The 22,669-nt window shown below is 35.3% G+C and overlaps 1 protein-coding gene across 3 annotated transcripts in view; it reads left to right on the top strand.

Annotated features, from left to right (window-relative positions):
* The first annotated feature begins 2,408 nt into the window (after positions 1-2,408).
* The window catches only part of LOC150106715 (teneurin-m-like), a 167,877-nt gene continuing 147,616 nt past the window's right edge, over positions 2,409-22,669 (top strand). For 2 of the 3 annotated variants that reach the window (XR_016548368.1, XM_090393303.1), the window contains exon 1: positions 2,409-2,478. Coding sequence is in view for 1 of the 3 variants with exons in the window: in XM_090393303.1 (XP_090249429.1) it covers positions 2,457-2,478 (22 nt within the window). In the remaining 2 variants the exon portion in view is untranslated. Of the gene's footprint in view, positions 2,479-19,478; positions 19,614-22,669 lie in introns of those variants that run through there. The other variant, XR_016548369.1, reaches the window with a different exon arrangement.

Here is a 22,669-nt window from a genome sequence, read left to right as displayed (position 1 = left end):
AGGTCAATACACATTCTTTAGGTTTGTGTCCCTTATTTATCGAGGCAATAACTGTTCGCAAAACTCGATGAAATAAGTAAATAAATCGTTAGTCATCTTAAGAAAGAGTGATATAAAAACTCCTGGGGAATATTCTCTCTCTTTGCTGTTTTCTCTACGGATGGGGATTCGGCGAGGATAGATTACTCGAAGTACATCCACGTCTCTGATGTTAAAATAAATTACGCTGATTTCTTCACAAAATCGTCGCGATGATATTTTAACAAGATGGAGAACGACTAGGAAACACAGAAAATATAAGAGACTTTGTAGTTTGTTGTTCCACGTGTCACCGCACATGTGTGTATGTGCGCGGGCGCACACACACACACACACACACACACACACACACACACACACACACACACACACACACACACACACACACACACACACACACACACACACTTGACAGATGGTCCTAAATCAGGTTTAATACATCTGTCAACTGTGTGCATTTTCAGACCAGTTCAGATCGGAGGAAGGAGACCAACCACATTGATATAGACCCGACTAACTCGTCTTCAGTTAAAACGCCTTTATAACGGTTCCTTGTATCACTCACAGAGAGAGAGAGAGAGAGAGAATCTCTCATTTGGATATAAACTTACGGCAATCTATCAGTCACCCGAGTTCTTTTTCCCATAAACATCTTTCATTGACTACAAAGACGATTTCTAGTTTTTCTGATGACAGTATTTCGCAATCTTTTTTTTTCTTCACCAAGCCATACAAAACTCCGTAGAATATCTACAGTCAACTCACTGTATATACTGATTTCCACATCAATCTCCACTCTCGAAAGCCAACTTAATAAGCTTTCGTCCATCTAATGCCAATTCTGTTCTTATTTCTTGCAAAATACGCCTTTGCTACATCAGATTAAATTTTCGATAGAATTCATATCCTCCTTTAAAAGAAGATTTACCTTTTTGAAACAACAATAGATGCAAGCTTCTCTTAAAATAAATATTTCATATTTATACTTGTCCCGGCATTCAAAAAAGTGAACTTCCTTTCCAGTTGGTCTCCTTAACCTGACCTGATGAACTGCTTACTCGGCTCAATCTCTGTGTCTATTCGATACTGGAAATTAAACTTATTCATATATCGCCCTTTTCCTCGTTCTTATGGGGAAAGGGAACACTATTATAAGGCAGAGTTCCTAATGATCATTTACACATTTAGAGAAGGAGTCTTTCTTTTGCCTAATAAATCAATATTTTATTTAGCGCTTTCCGAATTAAAAGGCATTTAGTGAAACGTTAAGTTAGGAAAATACAATTTATGTTAATATTTACCATATTTCGTGTTCAGTTACAAACTGAACCCGAAAATGTGGTGTCGATATTTTATTGTTTTCACTTTATTAGCACCAAATAAAACAAATTCGTCTTTTGTTTTTGCTAAATTGATCGCCTGATAATATAAGAAAGAAATTATCTGCAGCACTTACAGGCCCATAAGGCCCACTGCCTGCCGAGTGTCGTTTACTTCCGTAACCTTTGCATCTTACATGTGATATTCCAGATCTTCCGACCAAAGACCTTCAGAAATCGACTTATTTATGGAGACTCTGGTTTGCCTGATACACAATATTTCTAGTACTTCAAAGATGTCTTTGTGCAAGCATCATCAAGCCCGATTTTCATTGGGGAAAAAAAATGAAACCATCACGTGTTAAGCAAACGCTGACTGTTTTCAGGGTTAATTTGTTTGCATTTATATTTGGTCTTCATCAGCCCTTATACGCAGCAGTAGAATGATGTCGAATTTTTAACTGTGAAAAACTTAATCCAGAAAGCTATGGTAGCATTTCACTACTTTTTTCAGTAAAAATTTGGTTCAGCATTACGAATAGCTCCAATAGCTAAATAAACATTCGAATTATCAGAAATTGAACTAGTTTATGTACGAATTTTTTTTATTATTTTGTTGTTTTATTATTCTTTACTCTATACTAAGTTTCAGTACCGCCATTTTAATCTCACCTGACGAATCTTTTCGCAGGCAGGAAGGGGCACCAAACCCAACTGAAGCAGGGTGCAGAGGAATACGCTGATCCTCCTCCTCCTCTACCTCCAGACATTACCGCCTATCCTGGACCTCCACAGACGGAAGGAGGTCCAAAGACGTATTCACCTCCGACAAAATTCCGTCCCTGGGGTCAACTGTTAGCTGTCGGTGCAGTAGTGAACAAGAGACAGTATTCAACCCTCCACGTTCCGAGAACTTCGGTTACTGCCCACCGTGGAAGACAATCACGTCCATCATCGCAGAGTCAAAGGAGAACTCATCATCCTGCAGGCTTATCTTCATCCTCATCCTCTTCTTCGTCTGATTCTTCGGACGAGGAGGACGGCAACAATTCGGAAGTTACATTTACCGGATCAGAGGTGGCGCTTTCGAGAAACAGTATGTTGGATACACAAGGCAGACGTGAGTACATTTCAGTTTAGTGAAGATTGAAGAGACTGTATTAAAATGTATAATAATAACTAGGCAAAGCAATTAGACAAAAGTATGTATTCCAAATGACAATAAATAAACTTAATTTAGAAAAAAAAAGAACAAAAACCACTTTAAAGCAGTTTGTATAATAATGAATTACGTCACTGTGAATTACGTCACAGAGAATGTTGAACGTATGACCTAATTGATTAATGAACTCTACGAGCATTTAATAACAATCATAGCTTGCTATTGTATGAAATGAATCTTTTTTGATAATTCACTGAGATCATTTGCATACAATTTTCTAATGCAGAAATAAGACAGTCAACGATAATAAACAATATTTATTTATGTAATCGCATCGACGAAAAGTTGTAAACTTATGTATATTAAGTGTCGAGGGTGGATTTAGAGTCAGATAATCGGGAACCTTGCTCTGGAGACTAAATATGGAATTTTTTTTAAGCCACTTCAGGTCTCCCGCTACTGGTTCTGCACTGGTAGATGAAATAAACTACCATTTAAGACTTTCAAATCATCAGTGAAATTCGTCTTCTCCCATTCTTGATTGGAGAGTAGATACGTCACCAGGACAGCAAAAAAGTCACATTCCACGATGTAAAAATGAAAGTATTCCATAGCCTATTTAGTAGTACGTCATTCATAGTAATTGTAAGTTTCGTTTGTTATAGAAATCCAAATCTTAATCTGGAAATCGAAATGAATAATTTCACTAATGTTTTCATTCCCAGTAGGAGATTTTTGAACTAAACTGATATAGTCTAAGTTTCTCACAGAGTAGTTTTCACTCGTCCAATATTTGAATATAACTTCATAAAAGTCTGTTTTTTTTCTTTAAATACACTTTGTAAGCTTCGAGATATTTTTTATTCAGTTATCTAGTTATTGCTATGTAAGTCCTTTACGTGCAACAGGAGTTTCTTTCAGATAAATAAAAATCGATCATTAGCATTAAGAGTATTATTCAATTACATTTTAATATGAAATAATTTCCTCATAACTGAGAGATAGTTCTCCCGGAGTGAGTGAGATCTCTAACTGTTCATGTATTGATTTAATTACCATAGAAACGTGCTCCTAGGCTTCCATTATTTGTGCAACAACACATCAATAAGAAGATAACATCTAGGCAAATTGATTGTCATTATAAATTGTTATCGTAGTCATTATCATAGTCCTAGATCAACGTTTAACTTGCATAATGGACTTTTCTTTTCAACTATGGCCCCAGCATCTCAATTTGATCTTTGACCTGATTTACACTCTTATCTTTCGGTCTCACTGAACTCCACTAACTACCTCCATCTAATAAATCAATTATAGTAAGTGTTTCCGATTTCTAACCCTGACTTTTTTTCCCATTACATTCAGCTAATATGCCACACTAGTGTGGTAGATAGCTGTGATATCCTTTGGTTCGAAACACCTTAGTAGCCTCAATCAGTTTCGACAAAAGCCCTTGAGTTGTAAGGAATTGAGTTCAAATCCCGTCTAAGTTGAAGGCAGGTTATGCGGTCTCTCCTACAGACCTATAAGAGCTTTTCGTCACGCAACAAGGCAACCCAGGCGGGTAATTTAAACACAAAAATATGTATGCAGGCTTAAATTAACCTCCTTGTTTTAAATTATGGTTACGAAGAACCAGGTTTGACAGTTCATGCCTCAAAGGCTGTAAGTAACACTTTTATGATGATGATGATGATGATGGAGCCTCCGTAGCTCAGTCGGTATAGACGAAGCCCTTTGGTCGGAAATCGAACCCTGGGTTCGGTTCCCCTTCCATGACGTGAGGAACCTTTATCTGGTCTCTTTCTACTGACTAAACGTGAGTTAACTAGTATCATACGGAGGTAGGGTCTTTTATCTCCCAATAATTCGCCTTAAAACAGGCAAATCGGTCTCGTGAACACACACGGCTATAGTCATAAATATACTTACCACAAGGAAGGCAACGGGAAATCACCGTGCTCATAATCACTCCCACTGGTTTGTAGCGTATGCCCCACCAGCCACAAGGCTGAAGGGAAAATACAAAAAGAAATATTATTATGATCTTAGCTGCCTTCTCATACTAATAGACAGGCATGATACACATTCTGGGAATACCATATTGCTTCAATAAACATAAGTGTAATAGAGTCCATTTATCCTAAGGATTTCTAAGGGAGTGAAATCAAGGATTAATTTATAAAATTATATATTAATTTATACTCATTTAAATGAACATTGCAATTAACCAAATTCCATGAAGATTGCTCACCTTATCTAGTGGAAATTGAAAATCTGAAATATCGGTTTTAAAATCATACGATAAAAATATTCGAATGTTTTGTTATGTTTAAACTTTAAACCTTATTCAAATTCAAGTACATTAATGTATATACTTTTATGTGTAATTGCAGATGTATTTCAAATATAGTGGCTGCATAAGCGTAAATTAGATCAACAGCATAATATTAGATTTTAAGGAGAAAGACAACTGGATATCAGTGAACATTATGTATTCACTGGATATCAGTGAACATAACAGATAAAAACATCGAAACATGGGTTTTCTTTCTATGGGTGCACTTACTTCTTTTGTTTTATATTACATCAGACCCACTCGAGAAATACTGCAAGAACTATAGCGTGTCATTGCTTGTGTAGGCAAGTGAAAATGAAAGAATAAAAGTTGTATTCATCGGAGAAGTCAAAATGAGGGAAGCCATTCCAAAGAACAGACGTAGATGAAATGAATATAAATTTCGATAAATTTAAACTGGGCAGTAAATTGGGGTTTACCAGCAACTGCTCGTGTTTTTATAAGAACATGGCCAACTGTAACCACTTTCCTTTAAGGCTGTATTCTTATAAGAGCATTATAAGAGAATTGAGGAAAGTGGAGGAAGTTCAGTTCGATGTGTTGCTGAACTGACGGCCAGTTCAGCAACACATCGTCTGTGAAATAGACATGGAAGGGAAGAATGCGCTATTAAGAAAGAGAGGGTGGAAATAGAATATATTGTGTGTATATTCGAATTGAAATGAATCTTCTAGCCTTCAAATATATTGCTGGAATAATGTTAGAATACTAAAGAACACTAAATCATTGCAAAATATTTCTTGAGTCAATTTGAAAACAGAGTCGCTCCTTAATCTAATTTCAGGTCTTTGTCTATTTTTCACACAAGAATAGACAGCAATTTTGAGGATCTCACTGAACCGCATGCTGTTGTTAAAATAATCAAGATGATGAATACGTCACAGATATCGTTGTTTAAAACGATCTGTTATCAGCATGTGTTTAAAGGCAAGCTGTATGGGAATGTATCGAAGAGTTGACAAATCAGCTTGGGTGGGAAAACTTCTAGGTCTTTAATGGATTGGACCATGTCATTCCAATCAAAATATTCGCATAGAAGGAAAAATAAATCTATTCTGTTTTATCTCAGATTGTTTTGTTGTGAAATATATGATCACTTCTCTGGTAGCATAACAATGATAAATAGAGCGTTACCTTCCACTCCTATTATTTGTTGATACCGAAACTTATTGGGAAATTACCTAACTTATCTCACTCCGATCTGTCTAAAATTCTTACTCATAATTCAAAGAAATCATACAGAACCAATCTAGTTTTCTGACAAGTCATCATTACTGATACAGACTTAGAAATAACCATTGAGTCCTTCTTCAATGAAACCATAAGTTTTTTTCTTCTTTGCTACGATCCAGTATCATAGGTAATAGGAGCCAACAGAAGAGACAGCCAGACGCCCCCTGGCATAAATAAAGTGAGGCATCTCATGCTTCACCAGGCTTTAGTTATGTCTTCCAAAAGACAAGAAGTGCTTCTTTTTAAGATACGACTCCAATTCTCGATGGGTTATCAACTGGGATTATCAGCTGACCTAACGTTCTCCCATTCTTAATATAAGGAGTTTTCTATGACCAGGGGTCTCTACAAGCTCGTGATCTTGCTCGGCGTTGTCAAAACAGAAGAATAAAGCGAAGAGAGGGGGGGTAAGAAAAGATGGAAAGGGAGGATGAGTTAGGAGAGTATTAGAATTGACATCCACTAGTGTTCTAACCTTATCTTCCGGAATGTCGTTGGTTTGATGGCTCTGAAAATTGAGTTGCTTCTCCTCCGGAAATCTTATAGTTTGAGGGAACGCAGCTATCGTAGTTATATCTCCGCAGACGACGGCGGTCGTTTGTCAGAGATTCGGCGCTGTGTGTTTGTGCTCGTCATGCATACAAACTAGCCAATCTTCAAAGATAGGAAGGAGCGGTTCGTGGAAATGTTGCTCACAGAGAACAAGAGAGAGAGAGAGGGAGAGAGAGAAAGGGGGGAGTAAGAAAAGTTTCATCTTAATAGTCTCCGGGATGTAGAAGGAGAACGTATGGTGAAGTGTGTGTTAACTGTCACTACGAGATCGCCTAACAGCCTTATGAAATGGAGTCCTATTTAGTCTGCTCCGAACAGCTATTAAGTTAGTCAAAGTAATTATGGTCGAGGAAATGCTGAAAAATATCATTGGATTTCTTTTTGAACGAAGTTGTGGTAGTTCGAGATCTTTCATCGTATTACTTTCAACTATAAATCTTTATTGTATTACTTTAGAAAATTTATGCCCAGTAAAGTCTAAAGAAAGTAGTTTTCTTTGATAAATAATTCAAGATTTTCTGCGGTATTTTTGCTAGTGTATGAAAAGATACTTCACTTCATGTCCTTGTTATCGTATTTCTCTAGATAAGGTTCGAAGATATCGCATATATGATCATCGGAATAAATTCCATATTTTGATATAAGAGAGAGAGAGAGAATTTTAAAACTATGACTCAATATAAGGTAGATGGAGTTTGTGACGTTTTTCTTGGCGATGAATATTCGTGCGTTTCCATGGCAATACTAACTGACAAGTAAAGTACTTGACGGAGAAAGATGATGATTACGATTGTGCCTTCAACTCTTTTCCAATCGTGATCGTATCTACTTTTTGTAGAGATGCTTCAGTGCTTTAACGAAGAGGTAAAAATCATCGTGTGAAATTTTTCATAAGTTGCTCAAAACTATATAGGAAGACTTATCATAGAACAATTAGATCTTAGTCTTGTTGTCACTAAAACCACCAAACTAACCGATAGACTAAATATTGTTCATTCGCGTGTGGCAGATCACGTGGAAGTAATGCATGCCTAATAACTTATGAGTGATTGAAATTTACCTACTTTTTCATTTCTTATGCAAGCTCTTTGGCACCATTCTCCAGTTTTTTAATACCTGCTACTAGATTCTTAATACACAGTTTTTGTTACTAAAGAATGGCATTATTAAAGAATTTTCATTCAGTTCTTGATTACGATTGGTCATCGGAAATATTAAATCTGACACCAATACACAAAGTAGGTTGTCTGTGCATACAGCTCGAATTAATTTATTAGGGCTATCTTTTGTATGGACTGTAGCTTCCAAAATGTAACCAAGTAATACATGTCATGTTTCCACTTGTCTTTTCTTTTTCTTCATATGTGAATCTAGCCCAAGATATTAGACAATGGCATAATTGAGTGTTGTACATAGGGAATAAGAATTAGCGAGTCTGGAAATTCTGCTCGAGAAATCTGTCGTGGCACAGTCCCTTCATGTCTTTAGATGTCTTCAGTTGATATATAAATTTTATCATCTGCTATAAGACCATAGCTCTGACCACAGTGGCACTCTAAGCCCGACAACCAGTTAGTTGAAAGGTGGGTACGTTATTCACTCCACCAACCAGGCTAGCAACCATATTCCATCTTGATATTCTATCAACAAAAATAAAAAAAAGAGAACAGACTAAATCATCTTAGAGAATCTTTAAAAATATGTGCATAATTTGATTAACTTTTTAGTACCAAATCTACTAATTGAAATCCTACCACCGAGAGCATAGTGCTTCCATCAAAGTATTTATAACCTGCCTCAGTTGTTAAGGAATTTGAAATTAATTTGGCCATTAAATCACTAGTCCAAGATTCATATTAGAAATGTTCATATTTATTCTGCTATTCTATTAACTACCTTAAGGAAGAACAATCGAAATATTTGATTTTTATTATGGGTGGCAATACAGTCACGCATCAGAAGATGTGTTATTTATTTTGTGCATACCTGATATTGAATAATCATAAAAAAAGAATAAAATAATAAAAATAGAATAATAAAAAGCATTTATTTATAAGGATAGCTACAATAATTGTTCAACAGATGCCTCACCATTCTCATAATGTGTTTGTAAACATGTTTTGAAATAAGACACGAATTGGGAATATTTACGTTTACAAACATGCTGTATTTTGATATTCAAGGGACAAAAATTTGAACAATTATTATAGCTGTCCTTATGAATAAATAAATTTTATTGTGATATAAAAATATAACAATATTTTATGAACAAAAACAACAAAATTGTTGTATAAAATATATAAGCAGGGGAAAAAATTAAGGAAAAAAATTCTGATTATCCAAAAAATAACATCCTATGATGTATGCTTTATAGACACTAAATATAATAAATCTAAATAAATAATATATTAAAAATAAAATTAACTAATTACACTTGATAAGTAAATTAAACCAAGGTAATTAAAGTCATGAGCCGGTGTATCATCTATCAAATCAGTGCGTTCTCCTACTAGTTAGTTTTTCAGAAGAAAAACTCCTACGACTAAGTATTAGACTAGCTAACTCATCTTTAATTGAAAGTCCTTGTAAATATTCCCGTCTACTAAAATAGGCTTCGAATACAAGTCCACTCGATTGCATTGCGGTAATGTAACGTTCAGGTAAGAAACCAAATAATGAACTTCGAGATGTTTTAATGTATTTATTCAAAACAAATTTAATAACAAAATTAATAAAAAGAGAATCGCGAACTCTCTAACTAATAATATGCGATTTCACACTGATATATTTTTTAAAATAATTTATTTAATATTGACTGTTCTATGAACATAAATAAGATCAGTAGTGTTGTCTTGAGATCTTATTCATCTTTTCTGAAAAAGAAAATGACGTATTAAAGTCTAATTCAATGAAGACATTTTTTCTTCATTCAAAATAAAAGTTACATAAACATCTTCCCATATAGCAGATATTCTTATTAAATGAAATCACAAAGTAATGGACGTTCCTGTCAAAATTCACATCCCTGAATTTTTCTGAATACCTAAAGCATTCCTCATGCAAACTGTACAAGCCCAACAAACCTTTCTAAACAGATTTATTCAATATTCTATAGTAATATCCATCTGTTGTTGAAAGAGAGACCTCAAAGAGGATTTGTTATATTGTGTGCTCATAATAGGTAAGACGATTTCATATATCCTACAACCTTAAAAGGGTTCACATATTTGACAGCATAAATACTTGTGATGACACAAACAGCTATTGTGGAGTTATATTCAGAACGAAATAGAAATCTCAGAAGACCAAAAATATGGTTTTAAATGGGCTTCAGATTTCGCTGGCAACTGTAGCAAAATAAACATGAAGTACAGTACAATGGACCGGGAAGATAAGACGAATAAGAAACCTAAGATTCACTCGGTACGACAAAGAAATGTGACAAACAGCATATGAAAAGTTTACCATTGTCAATATGACAATCGTAGTATAACTGGCAATACGAATAGTGCAAAATTAATGAGTGCTAGCGTTGTATGCTTTGTAAATAGAACAACTACAATGCAAACTTGTCAAGGATAATGAATGCTTTTACAAATGGGCGACTATGGATAATTTCCTGAAAATGAAATATATTAATTATAGGTTTATCGGATTGAGATGGAAAACCGTCGTGTTTGGTTTCAGCTTATTTTATTTCTTCAGATATATATTCAATGAGCTCTCATATCAATATATAAAGACATCAGTGGTGTAATTTCCCTAATGTAGTCTTGAGTTATCAGAGAAATATATACGTAAATAACAAATTAGTCAGATTATCTAACTTTAGCCAATCTACATCACTTATGTGACTAGGTTGGCAATTTTTCGTAGGTGGAGTTCACATAAAATAATAATAATCTTCGATTGAACAGTAATAATAAAGCTATGTCTATGTAACTAGTTAATAGTTGCAGAATATGCAGACACGTTTTTTTTTTCACTTTCCTCGTAATAATCCTTATAAAAGCCAACAAGTGAAATCCATTGAGTTAAATATATCGCGTTTTAACAAGGTACACTGACATCTTTCCACAGATATAACCTAGGATAATAAATAGTTACACAAGTTAATGGTTCAAAATTGTTCTACTCCTCGGTATATATCTGAAAAAAAAAAAAAGGAAAAAGAAAAAAAAAAAAAAACTCGGCATAATTGCCTTGGTATGGCATAATGACAATGAACACGCACTGGAAGAAAATGTAGTGAAAAAAGACGGATTACGCATGCGCGATCATTGCACTGGGACTTAACTTGCACGCATACATAAACATTAGAAATCATCTAATTTAGGATTGAAATCCAAGAAGTCATCTAAATATCCATTGGTCACGGAGCAATTAAGGTACCTTGGATCTCTTCATATTTTAAAGGTCCTCATTAAGAACACAGCACACGAAAGTTTCACGCAATATTGAAAGAAAAAAAAGGAGGAATCGTGATCAAATTGCGTGTTAGAGAGGATGAAGCATTGTTCTCTTGTCTGTTTGCATTTTGGCCATGTTTCTACTTTTCCGTCTCTATTTGTAGGTTTGTGAATGGCATTTTTTATTTACACACTGTCATATCTTTTTTTTGAAAAACCATTTATTGTGTCTTGTTAGAATAAATGCATTGGAAATGTGTTTTGACTTATAGAAATGATGTTAGCATGGACTTTACTTTTCAGATGGGTTTGCGAAAATACACTCAGGAACGAAAATATTATGACCACCTACCTAATAGCGTATTGAACTTCCTTTGGCCGACATAAACGCTTGCACCCGTCTTGGCATCGACTCCACTAGATCCCAGAACGTGTTCGGAAGTATTATGAACCAAATAGACAGAATAACGTTCTGTTGCAGTGGATGAACATATGAATCCCATTGAACATATGTTCAATGGATTCATATAAGAAAAATTAAGTAGTTACGACAAAGTGCGAAATTGAAAAACTGCAAAAGCGGCAAGAGTTAAGCGGGACTGAAAAAAAGAAAGACGCAGGTGATCGGAAAGAATAATAAACACCGACCTAACAAACAAGAAAAACAAGTTAAGCAGAAAATTATGTATTGAGACTCAATAATCAGGGGAGTACTTAACGAAGGTATGACAAAATCCTGTTTTCCGGGAGCAAAAATTCATGATATTAGCCACGCCATCCGGATGCAAAAAGGTAAGTTGAAGGAAATGATTGTCTTGGTTGGTACCAATAATTTGAGAGGCGAGAAGAATCCTATGAGGGAAGATGTCAAGGAGTTGATAGAAGAGGCAAAACGGAAGAGCCAGAAGGTGAAAATTGTGTCTCCTACCACGCTGGAGGAGAGCATGGAGTGCCGATGAGTCTATACGTAGATTGTGTAAAAGGAATGATGTAGAATTTGTGGATCTGTGGTCTCTGTTTGACGGAAAGAAGGATTTGTACAATGCGGATGAACTGCATCTGAATGGTTTTGGTGTTAGATGTCTCGGTGATGCGTTACCGAGAATTCTGAAGTGCAACTTCAGGGAAACGTAAGCAATTATGGTGGAAGCAAGTGAGTTTCTGTGAAGGAAACCATGAAGCAAGTGACTGTTAGAATGACCAAGTGAGGAATCTAGTCTCTCAAGCAAAAATATTGAATGGGGGTAGTCAATTCAGAAAGTAAAGGGATTCTGAAGTTTCTATATACTAATGCGAGAAGTATCAGGAACAAGAGCGGGGAGTTTTGGCATTGGTTAGTGCAACCTCGCCAAAGTTGTTGGCATTAGTGAGACTGGACTAACAGCAGATGATGTAGTTACAGGAATTGAATGTGAAGGGTTTAGTATTTTCAGGGTAGATAGAGAAGATTGGATAGGGGGAGGTTACTTCTGATGATAGCAGATGAATTGCAACCAAAACGAATAGGAGAGTGGCTATTAATTTGAAGCAATCTAGTGTGAGATCGATACCAATAAAACAAAATATACAGTTGGTTGTTGCTATATGCCAGGGAATTCCACAGATGATCTGGAAAATATACATCGCCAAATTAGTACAATGAGTACAGGTCGAGTGATTATTATAGACCAATCAGTATCTAGTAGTAGTAAAAGTACTAGCAAAATTGCTAAAAAATAGAATTCAAGAATGGGTAGATAAAAATATGATACTGTATGAAGGTCAGCATGGCTTTGTGAAGGGTGAACAGATATGGCCGGACAGATATCAGAAAGTGGTATATGGATGGGCAGAATCGATACGAAAACAGGTGACTAGTGGTGTGGCACAAGGTTCAGTGCTAGGACTTTTGCTGTTTGATTTGTACATAAATGATATAGGAAATAACCTGAAAGGAAATATTCAGTTGTTTGCTGATGATGCGAAACTAAGTCGAGTAATAGTTAATCAAGGATAGTTAATGTGGAGAGCTTGCACTACGATTTAAATAGGCTGACGGTATGGGCAAAAGTTAATCGGTGTAAGTTTAATGTCGAGAAATGTAAAGTCATGCATTTTGGGATAGATAGATTACAAACCGTTGATATGAAGCTAGGGATGGTGGTAGAGTGAGACAGTTAACGTTTAGAGGATATGGTGCTAAGGTTGCTAAATTAGCCCATAAGATTACATGACTAGTGAATAACACATTAACAAGTAGAGATAAGGAAGTTGTAAATCCATTTTTATAAGGCCTTGATATGCCTACATCTGGATTACTGTGCTCAAGTCTAGTCCTCTGGGTTTCTTGGAGATAAGGAAGCGTGCAGAGGATTCAGAGGCGAGTGACCAAGATGGTGAGTGGCTTGTGGAATGTTCCCTATGAGGGTAGATTGAAGGTGTGTGGATTGCAGAAGTTGGTTGAGCAGATATTATAGAAACATTTAAGTTTCTTAAATGTTTCTATAATATAGAAATTTTATAGGATTTTATAGGATGGATGCAGGGGAAATGTTTCAGCACTTGGCTAGAGGGACGAGAATAAGGGATCATCTCTGGAAGTTGAATAAAGGTGTGGTCAGTAGGGGTGTGAGGATTAGATTTTTTTCCTTAGAGAGTTGCGAATGAGTGGGATGGGTTGCCAGAGTCAGTTGTGAGTGCTTTTTTTTTTGTTAATGGGTTCAAGGAAAGGCATGACGGATTGTGTGGATAGATAGGGTCTCCCGCAGTGAGTCTACGGGCTACATTGTTACCATGTAGGACAAAAGCTGGTCAAAAACAATCCCCGAGTAAGAACTGGCGATCAATATGTGTGTCCATTGGGGACGAGAGTGATATCCATGAGAACAATCGCCATATCGGGATAACGTCAACACCAGCTTTTAACCGGATTGACGGTTATAATGTTTAGGGTTGTGAATATAGTAGACGGACTACATTGTAGAGATTAGTGCATTGATAAATAGCAGGCTTATCTGTAATTATGATATATACTCAGAATATTCGAACTCTATTTTATTTTTTGGAATACTATTTGGTCTGTTAACTCAACGATCGAGATTATTCCGGTGTAATCCGTCAGGTTTAAAGGTTGACGGACGAACCACAACCACGACGACGAACGTCACGTCTAAATTAAAATTGGGATGCGAGTGGAAAACGACAGTCATCACCCTTTCAAGTGTAGCCATTCGTTTTCGGACACCAGGCCGGATATGAACACGATGAAGCAGTCAAAGCGATAAAAAGTTGATGAACTTGTCGGCATCGCATGGATCTTTCTTTCCATCTACTGATGAAACCGAGTTCATTCAAAACAGTTGTAATAAACACAAAACTATTAAATCATTGCAGAAAATATAGTTATAACGCAGCGACATTAAAATCAAATATTAATCGGAGTTGTACAAATGCGTCGTGCTGGTATTTGGCAGCGTATCCCTCGATGAAATATTCAAAAGCTTTCATTTATTTGCTGTCTGCATTCATTCTTTTGCCAGCTGTGATTAAAGCAAACAAAATCCCATTAGCGTCGCCAGTGTTAATGTTTATATGAAGTCCTAATAGAAGCATTCTTGCGGCTCTAATTGCAAGCTGATACTGGGGGTTGTCACATGGGTATGTCCGCGGGCATCAGACATATCCAAAGAGAGCAATAGAAGCCTATGAATTCAATTAAAAATAATCGTAGCGCATTACTGTCAGTGAAATGTGCACGCACTCCGACAGGCTGGGGATTGAGAATAACTATTGGCCTTGCCGAGGCTGTTAGCGGAAATTACATTCCCAATTTCGGAGTCCTCCAGGGAACAGAAGAGACGCATTCGCTGAGTTATACATCTCTCGACGGCCAACGTGACAATTCGACTAACGTTCAGATGAATGCATGCGGAACGTGAACGATCTGCCTTGGCGACATCCGGAACGGCTAGAGAGAGAGAGAGAGAGAGGAGGCACGTCATTAACAGCACCTTTGGGCAGCTGAATTCGGACATCTTGATGTCTTTCTTACGATTTTCTTACTCCCGCTCACTCTCTCTCTCTTTCTCTCTCTCTCTCTCCCCTACTCGCTGTCCGTCTCTGTCTTTCTCTGAATCATTCTCTTCATATTTTCTCTCTATCTTGTTTCCCTTTATTTTGGCTTTTTTTTCTGCTTAGAAAAAGAAAGAAGAAGAGAGAAAGAGCATGAAATTAACTCTCTCTCGATGTATCTATCTATCTCTTTGTGCCTTTCTTTCACTTTCCAACATCTTTCTTTCTTTTGTTCTTTTTCTGTATTTCATTGTTTCTCTATCTCACTTTCGTTACTTTTTTCCCTTTCTGTCTTTCACTTTGTACATACTGACAATGAATTTTATTTTCAAAACGTCTTTGTATGGAATAAAACAAGAATTTACTTTAAAAAAATTCAAACTAAAGCAAGAGTGAAATTGCCGGAGTTGTGCCTACAATAAGTAGGTTCAAAATGCCTTTGATAGTGATGTGTACCTCACCAGATTTACAAAAGGCCATTAGAAGAAATATTCAAGATAATGCCACATGCAACAATTTTTAATAAGCAAAAGTCTTTCTATCAAAATATGCAAACTTCTCTGATCGTTCCTTTCTTTCTTCCTCCTCCTCTCCATATATTCAAAATGATGCCCATTTATCTGCAGTGGCAGTGGAACTTCGTTTACCAAAAGTAATTAAATATTCAAGATGATGGCCAAGTAATTTAGCTTTCCGAAACCTGAGTTTTACTAGGACAGGGTTGTTAATTTTGTCTCTGTCTCTAGCCACCATCATGTTTGGCAAAAATAAAATAAAAAATTCCGCCTCCTTTGTGTGAGACCGACTAACTCCAAACTTAGGTGAATGACATTTTATAAATAGTCTTTGCGTCCGAGATCGTATTCGAGCTCATCTTTCCAAGCCCATATCGTTCCGACTGCACTACTCAGATGAATGAATCAAATTAATTATTAATCCACAGTAATCACTTTTCTGAAGTCCGAGGATATTAAGCTGTACATCATGTCATTTCTGTGAAATCTTCAGTTAACAGTGGCCTCAAATGGTCTCCTGTAAGAAGGATCAGAACTGTCTGTCATATCGAAGAGTCTTCACAAGTTTCGATCAATTCCTAATTTGAGTAATACTCTTCCACTTGATTAAACTTAAGTTTTCCAGTAAAATAGCAAATAATGGTATTATTTGGTATTAATTAATCAATTAATGGTATCATAATGGCAAATAACACACACACACACACACACACACACACACACACACACACACACACACACACACACACATATATATATATATATATATTAAATTACTATTCAATCAATGTTTGATACGTCAGATGACGTCATTCAAAATCAGTTCAAAACTGTAAGAATACTCTTTTTTTAATGAGTAGTAAACCACTTTCCATTTCTTTTTATTGCGATATGTATCTGTTTTTTTTTGTTGACTGATTTTCTGAAATTTCACACGGCTTTCAAATAGTCTTTCAAATGAAATATTCCACGAGTTTTCTATCTTTATTAAATTTTACTTTTAATTGTAGTTAAAACAAGTGTTTTTGTCTATCTCTAAAAAGTTTTAGTTGGTTGTGTTTCGAACTAAAAACGATAAGGAGATTTTGCTTTTAGGTTATTTATCAAATATTTAATATTTTATATATTTAATTTTTAAATATATCTAATTTTCCACTGAAATAGCAGTTTAACTTATATTTTATTCTGAATATTTTAGAAAAATTAGAATTAATTTAATAAACTTTAAAATTTCTAAAAATATTTTATACATCTTTAATTGGTTAATATCAATATATTACATTCTAAGGAGAGGAATCGACGGTGAGATGCGGTGATTAATACCCTTATAGGGTAATGGATGGCAATGCTGTTGCCAATGAAGTTCTAACTGAGGCTCGGCTATTGCTGTTACTCTCCTGCCATGATCAGAGCTTTAACAGCTCAATAACACCTTATTCCTACACTGTCCTCTACAGATAACGGGAAGACGAAAAGCATTCTTGCTTCCTTTCCTTTAAGCCAGTCCTTATAAGGACTATAAGGATTAAATGTTTACTGCGTTCTTTAAAACAGACGCTTTAATCGAAAGGATTTTAATTCCTATGGGAAAAAATATAATTGGTTCCTGAAATTTCTTTTTTCACCCTTAATTTTATTATTATTTTTTTATAAAAGAATTAAGGTATATCTCAGGGTCTAGTTAAAGGAAAACCATGACGCTGAAAGACAATAAAACATATTCAGAATATAAATTTATTATTCTAGTTCTTAACAAATAATTGAGCCAACGTAGTTTGGGGGGGGGGGGTCTGTTTCTTTTTTTCATACAACTGACGGTGTGACCCAATTGCCTCTTCTACTCTTCTGCAAATTTTACTGCTTCTCGCTTCATCAGGGTCAGCCTCTATTAAGCATTGCTGCTTAAAAACTTTGGTTGCACGAAAAACATTTTCCATTTGTTTTTGTAAAATCTCTTTGTGCTTGTCAGTGATTAAATTTTCTTCGTATACTTCAGGAGCTTCCCGCTGTGCATCTAAATTTAGCAGGTCGGAATCACTCAATTTCTCAGAACGAGATTTAATCAACTTAGATTCATTTGAAAAGTCTCTAAAATCATTTGCACAATGTGGAAGAATGTGCTTCCTAACGGCTCGCATGTTGCTAGTTCGACTTTGTGACTTTATAACCAGGCTGAGATTTCTCGGATTTGACTAGAAAAGTCTTGAAAGGCATTGGCTTCCAAAAACAAAAAGACAGATTTCATCGACAATAAATATTTGTTGGTCACAATAGTCCCCCTTCTTCCACGATTTTCTTCAAAATCTTTGGATAATTTGTGGCCACCTCCATATCTGTACTTGCAGTTTCGCCTCTGATTAGAATATTATGTAGGCTGTTTCTCTTTATGAAACGCTCAAACCGCCTAGCACCGTAGAATTCTTATTTTCCACCATAGCCCTTTCTTTCAACGTTGCAAAGACTTAATGCTTTTGATTTAATAAGGTCAGTGCTTAGCGGGATCCGTTTTTGGTTACAATCTTCGATCCATGTAAAAAGAAGTTTCTCTAATTCAGTCATTACAATACTTTGATTTCGAGTGGTCTGCATGTATGATGAACTTGAAGCAGTCTTCCCTTTCTCTTTGTATTCAGCAGCTTTGCTTAAAATTGCTCTTATAGTTGATTCACCCATTTTCGTGTTCTTGTCCTATCTTTGCTCTGGATTCGCCTTGTTCATTTTTCTTTATAAGTTTTTCTTCCAATGAGATTACTTTTCGAATCATTTTCACACTTCCACTTTTTTGCTCACTAATTTTTTTACTCACGATGAAGGGTTGGGAAAATACTTTAAAATAAAAAAAAGCAAGGAAAACAATTGCAAAGGAGGCACGAGATATGATCAACAAAATGCAATGTAATTAACAGATGACATTAAATTTTGGCGGTAAATAGTGTAAAATAGTGTACATGAAAATATAACATAGTGTACAAAAACATAATGTACTAAAACATAGTGTATTTTTTAAAACAGTTAGCCATAAAAAAATGAATAGATAGAAAACTTTTAAAATCTGAACATTTATTTTTAAGATGTATAGGCGTACAAATCGAATTTTAGAGGCGCATTAATCTAATTTGGGTACGCACTAATCTGAGGCACATTAATCGAGGGATTGCTGTATATATGTATATATATACTACCCTAATATAATCTGAAAACCAAAGCTTGGAACTTGTCAATAAGAGCCATAATACTGAAACAAAATTAACCTGACAAATTTTATTTTTTAACGAGAAAAATATAAAGATCGACTTACAGACTGTACTGACTAGGTTATTTTACATGGGAAAAACATGTACTCCCAAGTATATATATATATATCGAGAGAGACGTTCAGTCAATTGCTCAGATCTGTGTTTATAAAGCAAATATTATTACCTTAATTGTTATTCATTGCTTACTGTAGTGTGAAGAAGGAAATCAAATTAATTTACCCTGATATACAGCAGTTCTTGTGTTAGAAACATTGGTCCTCCTATCGGTGTTAAACGGAACTAATCCTAAATTCTAACGAGCCATTTACCTTAATTAGGTTTAAGATTGTTCATATAGGTCATAACGTAAAAATTGTGCGCCGACACCCAAAACCTACAGACTATACACACACACACACTTTTACGTTTTGCTTCCCGTACAACTTCACGCTTGGCTAACTTCAAGCAGAAGAGCCAGGTTCACGTGCCAAGTCGTGGCCGTAGAAACTTTAAAGGTTCCCTCTTAGTACCTGTATCTCCCTAGCCGTGTACAGACGTGTGCGCAGAGAGAGCGATTCCCGTTCGTCTCTCGTGGAGTTAGCGTCGTGGCGCTTGCTGTAGGAGGGAAGAGTGTCGTTTGAGAATCCGACAGAATAGAAGGGGGAATATCTCTCATGGACTGCTCTGAACAACCTCCGGGAGTTCTGGAGACTCAAACGCTCCCGCCCGTAGCGATAAGGTATGGTTTTCGTTGCAGATTTGTGCTGTATTATCTTAAAAGTATTTAAGTGTGGTCTCGAGCTAAAACTAATTACGGTGTCGTCTGGTTAGTGCAGATAATGAAAACGACATTCCCTTGTTGATTTTAAAACTCTTAACCTACTGTTGGTGTTGTCTTTCTGTTTATTCTTATATACAACATCGTGTTCAACACGAAGTAAAATCAACAGAAAGTTGCACGCGCATCCATTGTTAAGTTTCGGATTGTTGTAATACCACTCAATTACAGTAGCTGTTGAAAGGAACAATATAGCGCGTGACTTAGGATTTTACGAAATGCAACAATTGTTTACATTAACGTGAAAATAATAACACGGTTGATTTCTTTTTTTTTCCCGATAATTTACATCTCAGACTATAATTAATATATAATAGGATTTAGTGAGATACTTTTCTATTATCTAATCTGTTTAAACCGCATAGCGATATTAATTTTTTAAATTCATGTACTGGAACTTGAACGAAATAACTAATTTTACAAAGCTGAATACGGATTCAGGCTAGTTTCATTTGTGAGAGCTGCTCACTTTATCCAATTATATATTTAAAAATCCTTTCTACTGAAACTGGAGAAGAGGTTTAAAAAAAAAATTCTACTGTTCCAAGTTTATACTTTTTGGCAACCAAAGTGGGCCACTTTTCAGGTATAACAGCTGAAGTTTCAAGATACCATCAAGAGATAGTTCAACTAGCGAGAATAAAAAAGCATTTCGTATGTTTTTATCTGTCTAGGTCTCACATTTAGTGCTGAAGGCCAACTGGATCTAGACAGATTACGTGATTAACCTTTTTTTTCCCTTCCAAATTTTTTTTTAGAGAAAATAAACCTTGGAAGACATGCAGTTCAGAAACATTATGGAGGGTTTGTCTCTAGTCATCTTGAAGATTTACTGATCAAATACTCCTTTCCTTTGCAACGGCACGACATTGCTGTAGCAGTGAACGCATACCTATATACCTTGAAGTTTGATATAACTACAAACTCGTATTTGATCGCTTATATTAAGATAAAAAAACATCATTTTGGAAAATTTATTTTTCAAAGCAATGTAGTACTCAAATAACTTAATATCTCAGTCAAAATTGTTCTAGAATTCAAAATATAACCGATAATGGAAGATAACCTCGAAATTGAAGGGTTCCATATTTTTTCTCATACTGCGAAGTAATTAACTATGTACAATAATATACAAGGAGGGGATTATAAAGTAAACTCTAGCAATATGAAAAACACGAGAACAACGAATAAATGAAACCATAACAGACATAACTGCGAGCACAGAACGTGGATAGAAGCACAATCACGATAATGCTAGGATTATGTCATTACCGATGGAAGTGTTTTTTTTAAGTTGTCTTCATCCTACCGTGCATTTTAATTGTGTACTGTTTGTTTTAAAAACATTAAAACCGCAATCAAAATGCGTGTTGCACTTTATAGCGGAAATGAAGTTTATGCAAATGAAACCTAACATGATTAAGAATAACATTCAAAGCGTGAAGAGTTAAGAAATGAAAACATATATTTCGAGATTGCCTTCGAGGGTTTCTAAGACCGCTTACTGAAGAAACACCAAGTTTGCCAGACAAGATATTGATTGAGCTTTGTAACTAAATAGCATAAAGTAATCTACAAACAAACCCTGTATTATAGAAAAAGGTATTTTCTATAATACAGGGTTTGATATGTTTATTTGTACTTAGTCATTTTACTACGACGATCTGAATTTTTTTTATTTCTTTCATTTATGCATATTATGTGGAGTAAACTTAAAATATGGAAATATTTATGAACACAAAAAAAACGAACTTAGAATTACGTTATATAAGTAACATTCAGTGGGTTGAAAGCAAAATCTGTAATATTAATACACTCACTACGCAGAATCACTCTAGTATAGGAACACTATTCTTTATCGCAACAATTGAACCTAGCAGCATTGTTAATATATTCGATTATTATTAATATATTCGAATTAATAATATATTCGAATTAATAATAATTAAATTTTACTCAGGCTACATGAATACAGACTACTACACATCAGTTAAAATGTAATCCCAGTCTTTAATTATCTTTAATAATTAATAATTGTAGCTTAAAAATACAAAAACATACGAAACCTTAATGAGCTAATTCAGACAAACTCAGTATAAGAAAGATGCCTTTTGAGTGAAGAGCGATTTTAAAAAATGTGAATTTATTGAACAAAACTAATTTATGAAAGTATAGTGTTACGAAAATGACACTGGGTTTTAATAAGTTGTATTCTTTCCCCAATTTGAAATATCAGATTTCTATGGATTCAAATGTCATTAAAGGAAGAATGTTTCTTAGGTTTATTTCATTCGAGTGGTGTGCGACTACCAACCACGCCGATTATTGGAGGGCTAAATTGGCCTTGAAAAGGTGCATGTTTGGTCTCTTGACAAAGGTTTTTCAGATTAGCAAACATTACTGCACTCTCGGTAAAGCTCGTTTTTGATCTTCTCCGCCCCCCCTAATATGAAAAGTGAAATGATATTCTTCATCCACAAACTACTGCATCGGGAAAATGTGTGGTTCGTCAAAAAATGTATCCGGAAAAACACTTCCCACTTCCTTATCGACTCATCCGCGATTTATGTAGTCAGTTGCGTTGCAAATCTAATTCAGGCCAAGCCAAAGCATTTTATCAAGCGATAGATTACAACAAATGCTCCCGCACTCATTGTTTCGTCGGTACCATAATTGCTGGCCGATAATGACACAAGAAGTCCGGCACTCTCCAGACATAGTAGCAGAAGACCTTTTTTCGATATATATATATATATATAAACTTAACTTAACATAACTTTTTGCGATATATATATATATATATATATATATATATAATGACCGCCGTTGCTATGATACAGCAGAGAAAAATCTGGAAGTCTTAGGGAATGGCATTAGATTCTAAACATTTAAATATTTACCAAGTATCAACTTTTCTGAATACTTCCTAGCCTTTATTAGCCAAACACGTGCACGCG

This window comes from Typopeltis vanoorti, chromosome 5 (assembly GCF_054136105.1).
Source record: "Typopeltis vanoorti isolate ZY-2024b chromosome 5, IOZ_Tvanoo_1.0, whole genome shotgun sequence".
Lineage (NCBI taxonomy): Eukaryota > Metazoa > Arthropoda > Arachnida > Uropygi > Thelyphonidae > Typopeltis > Typopeltis vanoorti.
This window is presented reverse-complemented; position numbering and strand designations above follow the sequence as displayed.